At 43.7% G+C, this 7,183-nt stretch overlaps 1 protein-coding gene across 1 annotated transcript; it reads right to left on the bottom strand.

Annotated features, from left to right (window-relative positions):
* Nucleotides 1-1,386: 1,386 nt before the first annotated feature.
* LOC147453121 (7-deoxyloganetin glucosyltransferase-like) lies at nt 1,387-4,764 on the bottom strand. The gene is made up of 2 exons (XM_086519090.1): nt 4,065-4,764; nt 1,387-2,385 (listed from the first exon to the last, which is right to left on the bottom strand). Exons 1-2 carry the CDS (start codon nt 4,606-4,608, stop codon nt 1,442-1,444), a joined length of 1,488 nt encoding a protein of 495 aa, XP_086375216.1. The 5' UTR covers nt 4,609-4,764; the 3' UTR covers nt 1,387-1,441.
* Between the last annotated feature and the right edge of the window lie 2,419 nt (nt 4,765-7,183).

Here is a 7,183-nt window from a genome sequence, read left to right on the forward strand (position 1 = left end):
AGAGAGAGAAAAAGAAGAAAAATAAGAGAGTTTTAACGTCATAGGATACTATCCCAAGAGAGAGACAAAGATATATATTTTTGCAATGTGATGAGGCGGCAAAGAGTGTGCTCACAGCTTCATTCAGGACGATGGCAGTTGACCTATTTCATTTGCGATCCTGTTCTGTGTCTCTTTGTCCAGAACAAACTGCACGAGGACAATGAGGTTGCATACCACTGCAGCAGACGGGAGAGAGTAACCTTGTCAGTGGTGGGCAGAAAGGGACTCATGATGCAAGCGATGCAGCCGAGGGAGTTGCATAGCTGCAAGTGCACATCAACGTTTTTCTAGCGAGAGATTGTGCAGCAGAGGAAGCATCAACTGAGCAGCACACAAGGAGAGCAACTAGCGTTCCTTACCTCTCTACTGTGTAATCTGAGGTTGTGTTCCGGAATTGCTGCGCTGATGACCATGTCGCCTAGAAGCTTGTAGCTCCGTGCTCCCGAAGCCTTGCAACCCAAGGGGATGGTGCAGGAAGGATTGCGCTACAATCAAAGGGAAATGGGAAGAGGAGTGCGCAAATTAGACAAGGACCTATATGTTGATGGTGCGCACAACCGATGATTGCAATGGCCTAAATTTGGATTCGTTCAGAATCTCGCCAAGTACTCATGAGGGGGAAAATGGGGAGTCAGCAGGTGCAATGAAAGATGAAAAAACACATACACACACACACAGAGAGAGAGAGAGAGAGAGAGAGAGAGAGAGAGAGAGAGTTGCTTGCGTAGAGAGAGAAGGAAGAGGGTGACGGTGGCGAGGGCTGCTTGCTTTTTAGAGATGATGATGGCGAGCAAGAGTTATGAGTCTGACCAAGCGGGCGAGGCGGGTGGATCGAGCAAGCGGACGAGAAGCAGGGTTGGACTGTCACGCGATGGCGAGCAAGCAGCCAAGGCGGGGGCTTTGCTTTTTTCTTAGAATTGAAGAATCTTCTTGGCTAGTTAATGACTTTCTTTGAAAATGGACCCAACAGTATGTGTCCTCGATTTCAAAAAATGATACATAAATCAGAATCTTATGACGATGCTGCAAGACGCATGACGAGCGAGTAGAGGCAGGGAGGGGCAGAGCCAACCTAGGTGGTGTTCTATCTTTTGGAATAATTAATTTTTAACTCTTCTTTGATTGGTTTCCATCAAAAGAAGAATGAGAATAATAGACCTAAACTTATCATTTAGCCAACTGAATGTTCTTTTAATTCTTCTTTGATTCGTTTCCCATCATAAGGAGAATAAGAATAGTAAACCTAAACTTATCATTTAGTCAATGTCATAGATGTGTCGTAACTCACCACAATTTTCATTAAGAAACATATACTATACTCAAGGCATATGAGGACTTCAAGAATTGATTTAAGCCAAAATATCTTGTTGCATACTTGTTACCATCTTTTGACATAAGATCATATTTCACTTGATAATAAAGACAACAATAAAGTGTGGATGCTCTTGTAGGATTCACCTCCTGGTAGAATGGTTTTAGAGCAAGCCTTTTTAAGATGTGCAACATTTTCTCTGATGATTTTTCCTTCCTCACCTTGCATAAGCATTTTGATCACACGCTCAATCTCATCTTGCACAACAAGCCCTCGCTTATCATCCTTCTTGAACCTTAGTCCAATCTTCCACTCCTCGACTGCATATTTTGCAATGAAAAATTGGTCACCCAAGTAGGGCCAACAAAGCAAGGGTACACCTAGGGAAATTGCCTCCACAGTAGAGTTCCATCCACAATGTGTGAGGAATCCACCAATTGAAGGATGTGACAGTACTTGAACTTGAGGGGCCCAATCCACAAAGATACCTTTACCTTGTGTCTTGGATGTAAGGTCAGCAGGATCAATGGAAGATGGGCTATTTTGTACAAGCCCGGAGCGGAACACCCAAAGGAAGCGTTGAGTACTAGAGAGAAACCCAGAGAAAATTTCCTCAAATTGAGCATGTGAAAGGAGGGCAACACTACCAAAAGAGATAAAAAGAACTGAACTGGCAGGTTGTTGATCAAGCCAAAGCATGCAAGCTTCATCTTCCTTCCAAAAGCTTGTGGTGTTGCTCTCTTCAAGTGGCTCAACAAGAGGACCTATGCCATACATAGGAGTACTCACATGTGTTGACATTGTCTTAAAAGCGGGCCCCTCCAAGTCATAGAAGCTATTGACTACCATGGAGTGGGCCTTTTTGAAGCAGTGTTCCAGTTCACAAGTTAAGAACTTGAACATGTATTCAGTGTCGTCTGTCACGTGTCGAAATTGTGGTAGATCATGATTTTGGATAATAGAAGGGAGCCCTTCTAAGCCCGTGGCAAATGCTTCACATGTTCCTTTTGTTTCATTCACAACTTCTAGCACTGCATATGTATACATATAACACCATGAGATAGAGTTTGTGTATGTGCAATTAAACATAATAGCATTTTTGATACTTATGGACCTACCTTTGCATGCGAAGCCTCCAAATCCTCTTTGTTTCTTAATTTGTGAATGGGTGCTTTCATTTAAGAGCCTCACATGATTTATTTTCATTTTTATGTACTAGAATGCCAAAGTTTGTTTTGCTTTAGAATGCCACCATGACCCTTGACCTTGCCAAATCTCATGTTTATGAACTTATTACTTGAATGTACAAATTTATGGCAACTTTTGTTTTACAATCCAATCTCCAATCTATTTAAAAGTTTAATTGGAAAAGTTTTAGTGAATAGTCACAAATGACCACACAAGACGATGGCAAAGTGGGCTAGGACAAAAACCGTGGAGAGTGAGAGGTGTATATAGAGGCCTAGGACAAAAACCGTGGAGACGGAGTAGGTTGTATCCCTTGCCACTTGCTCATAGTCTCATTCAACATATCCACTTCCCATTGTTGCCTCTATTGGTTGGATATGTGAAACCCCAGTTCATAAGTCAAGAACTTGAACATGTATTCCGTGTCATTTATCACATGTCAAAAATGTGGGAGAATATCATTCTGGACAAATGAGAGTCCATTCATTCTAGCCCCGTGACAAAGGCTTCGGATGTTGCTTTTGTTTCATTCACTTTGAGCATGGTACATGCATTGTTTGTGTGTGTGTGTGTGTGTGTGAGAGAGAGAGAGAGAGAGAGAGAGAGAGAGAACATTTAAAGATGTTAGTTTTTTTAATACATATCTACATTTTCATGTGAAGTCTTGAAATCCTCTTTGTCTCTTGAGGATTGTTAATGTTTATGTCAAGCATTTTTGCAGGGTACATTTATAGTGTTCTTAATACAAATATCCCACATAATGTGAGAATTGCTTTTAGAAAAAAAAAAAATCATTGTTTCTTAGTTTGTAAATAAGTTCACATCTTGATTTGATTTTCAAAATGCCAATGCAAGTTTTCATGTTGATTTGTATCAAAAATTTTGTTTTGTTTTATGCTATGGTCACGCGAGGCTTATTTATCAGCTCTTTGAACAAATAACAACTAAGGCTCATTCTTGGTCACACACAAAAAGGAGCATTAAATGAATAACTATGCCGACCCTTTGTAATTATGCAGATTTTGACATAGTTGTGAGGTTCAAGGTTTAGTTGGAAGGTTGAATGAATAACTAAGCCTTGAATGATCATGTAAGAGACTTAGTTATTCATTTAATGCGTTGTTTCGACATAGTTAGCTCAGTTATAAATAACTCATAACTCAGCCTAGTGTGACCATGCTCTACTTAAATACCAAAGGGAGAGAGCCGACAATTTACATAGACTTCAATTTAGGGGCGCATTCACACGCAGGCACATGCAACTGCTTTTGGTCGCTTCTATGAAAATGAAGCTTTTGCAAGCTAACTCTACCAAAAACGGCAAAGTTAGCTAGAGCAAGGCTTCGTTAGTTGGAAGATGACAAGAGGAGTCTCGTTGCTCAGTCTACTTAATGGCAAGGAGACAACTGCCGCTATCGTCAGCTTTACCCCCGCCCTCTTCTCGTGCAAATCTGCCCTTATATATATAAGGGATAACTAAGCCTAGCGTGACCATAAGTATGAATTTTAAAACAGAAGGTACCTTTGGAGGTAGAAAGTGGGCCTTCCATGAAGTAGTGGAAGAGCAGGAGCATGCTTTGGCTAGAAGGGTAGAGCGCAATTCTGGGAAGATTGAAAGAGTCAGCTAAAGGTTGGGTGGGTGCGGTCATGCAGATGTCGGAGATGATGCACGTCACGGGCGGGCCAGAGCGGTTGAGCTGCAGGAGCAGGCGCTCCAGGTGCGGAGCGATGCTCTTCTGCGCCTCGAAGAAGTCCTCGGACGACAGAGCAAAGCCGCGGCTCAGGTCCAGCCCTTCCACGGGCACGTGGGCGCTCCTGATCTTACTATTCTCCTTACAGCTCTCGCTGCCTCCCTCTGCTGGCTGCTGCTCTACGCCACCATATTCGTCCTCTTGCTGCTGCTGCTGCTGCTTCAGCTCTTCCAGTCTATAGTGCACCAGATCCACGTTCACGAACGTGACGATGACGCCCTCCTTGGCCAGCATCCTGCAGAAGCGCATCATGGGATTGATGTGACCCTGTGCCGGCAACGGCACCGCCATTACATGATGCTGCTTGCTCGCCATTTAAGAATCCCCTTCCGAGTAGCTCGCAACTAGTAGCCTACAGCAAACTCTGCTCAAAGAATCTCGATCCCTTGCCCCTACAATATGATCACTCTAGCCTCTGCACACTAACCTTCCTTTATTTATAGGGTACACCTTTGTCAACAACGACTATCGGAATTGTCTTCACACCGCTGAAGATGCTTTTGTTCATAGTAAGTGACATTACAAAAATCGAAGAATCCGTAGCAAACAGGTGGAATACTTCTATCACTGTTGAGGAAAGGACAATGACTCCGGACAAATCAAGGAAAGGAAACATACTTTATAGTAAGGCACATACTATCCCCACCTTCATATGTCTTTTTATTTTCCGCCTTCATCTGTCTTTTGGCTTTCCACCTTCAATCTCTTTTCATTTTTTTTTTCAAAAGCAAAATTCACAATTGCGAGTGAATTAAATTGAACAACCCAAAAAATTACAAGGTCTTGTCATGCTCATGTCAAGCCATGACAACATCCAGGGACCATAATTACATCGGCCTCCAGAGCAGCCACCCCTACCAACCCGCCCCCTCATCCTTGATACATAAGGTCCATAATCTTGTCATTCTGAGATATTTTAGTTACCGATGGCCAAAATTCGCCCCCATCCTAGGGATTCCATTTGCTAACAACAAGGCACAAGGAGTCCTAGACCAATCCTCCGAGTGATGCTTGCGCCCAAGTGTCCACTGGTGACTTCACTTAGGCATTCTATGCGTTTTGAAATAATTACAAGGTCTTGTCATGCTCATGTCAAGCCATGACAACATCCAGGGACCATAATTACATCGGCTATCAGGGCAGCCACCCCTACCAACCCGCCCCCTCATCCTTGATACACAAGGTCCATAATCTTGTCATTTTGAGATCTTTTAGTTATCGATGGCCAAGATTCGTCCCCATCCTAGGCATTCCATTTGCTGACAACAAAGCACAAGGAGTCCTAGACCAATCCTCCGAGTGATGCTTGCGCCCAAGTGTCCACTGGTGACTTCACTTAGGCATTCTACGCGTTTTGAAATAATTTTTATTTTTTTGAGATTGGGGAGACTTAATGGTTTATTCTACAAGAATGGATTAATCTCTATGATTCGGAATTGGAATCTTTCAAGCTGGAAAATGAAAGACGATAGATTCCTACGCGCCTCTTCGGGACCCATCTCTGCCTCCCCACTCACATCTTTGTATGTTCACGAGCATGGTGGTCATCAAAACCTTGCACCTGCCTGTGTGCACTACGCCTCCGTCTCCGCCTGTGCGCACTACGCACACGTGGCTCACTCAAATGCATGGATGGCCATCACACTCCTCTTTGTCCACCTTTGTCTCTGCACGCCTCTATGCCCCCCCCCCCCCCCTCCCCTTTTTGCTGCTGCGCATTTGAGATCCAATTGCAACTAGCACACGAGAGAGTCATCATCGCCTCAAACTGAGACCTTGCAGCTTCTCAAGGTCCTCTTGAAGACGGTTCCTACAAGCACTACAAGCCCTTTGCCTTAACCTAACAATCATCCATCCTCCTTCGGTGGCCTTCGACCCCACCAATAGGCTGCCTACCTTCAACCATGCCACCTCATTAACTCCTGAACTCGCATGCAAGCTCCTTGAAAACTTCATGAGCGAGCCACCATGTCTGCACGACATTTGTCAGCATCGCTCGGCACCTGACAATGCTACCTTTTTCGTTTGTAATCAACAAGCCCGCATCTTGAAAGTTTCCTATTAATGTAAACATTTTGGTCACCTATTATTACTAGCATTCAATATAACTACCTACTACCTACTCGGTTGAAGTGACTTAATTTTCCATCCAGATGCCAAAGGAATCTAGCGAATCTGGCAATTTGGATGCGGAAAGAAATGGCCTGCCTGCATGAGCGCCTCTGTGCCATTGCACGCATCACTCCCTCCACATCATGAGTTCCCTCTTCCCTTCCCTCACTCCCGCACGCCGCATGCCGAGGCCTTGACCTCATACTTCTCCTGGTTCAGTTCATCGTGCGCGCGTTCGCGCGTGCATACACGCACACGCACACACACACACACACACACACACACACACACACACACACACACACACACACACACACACACACACACACCCCGAGGGATTCACCATGAAAAACTTATCGCACCAGGTAAGTGCAGGGGAGGGGTTTTTTTTTACAAGTTACATAAGAGTATAAGTTAGGCGCAGACCCCCAATAAATTTTTTCCCAAGCTTAAAAATAAGGGAGGGGGTATCATATTTATGGGGTAAGGAAGGGAAAAATTAGAGGAAGATTTTTTTGTGTTTCAAAATCATGGCTTCCCAAAAGTGCCTTCCCTCAAACTTGTGAGTCAATAGCTACAAAGATACATGCAAGAACTAACACTGCTTTGTATGAATTGCTTGTTTTGTGATTATAGTTCATTTGTTGAGGGATGAAAGCCATAAAGAGCTTGTATAGATGCAAATTTACACAGAGAACCTAACACAACTTTATAGCCATATTGTTTTTTGAGTAATTTAGATGGGTCCAAATTGGACAAGTAGCTAGAGTGCAGGTTG

Source organism: Adiantum capillus-veneris, chromosome 8, assembly GCF_014529385.1.
Source record: "Adiantum capillus-veneris isolate H3 chromosome 8, ASM1452938v2, whole genome shotgun sequence".
Classification (NCBI taxonomy): domain Eukaryota; kingdom Viridiplantae; phylum Streptophyta; class Polypodiopsida; order Polypodiales; family Pteridaceae; genus Adiantum; species Adiantum capillus-veneris.

Bases quoted from the DNA above. Each gene is read 5' to 3' on its own strand.
- LOC147453121 (XM_086519090.1), bottom strand. From the start codon at position 4,608: ATGGCGAGCAAGCAGCATCATGTAATGGCGGTGCCGTTGCCGGCACAG. The intron at 2,386-4,064 runs GTACCTTCTGTT...ATACATATGCAG, and splicing joins CCCACTTTCTACCTCCAAAG to TGCTAGAAGTTGTGAATGAA.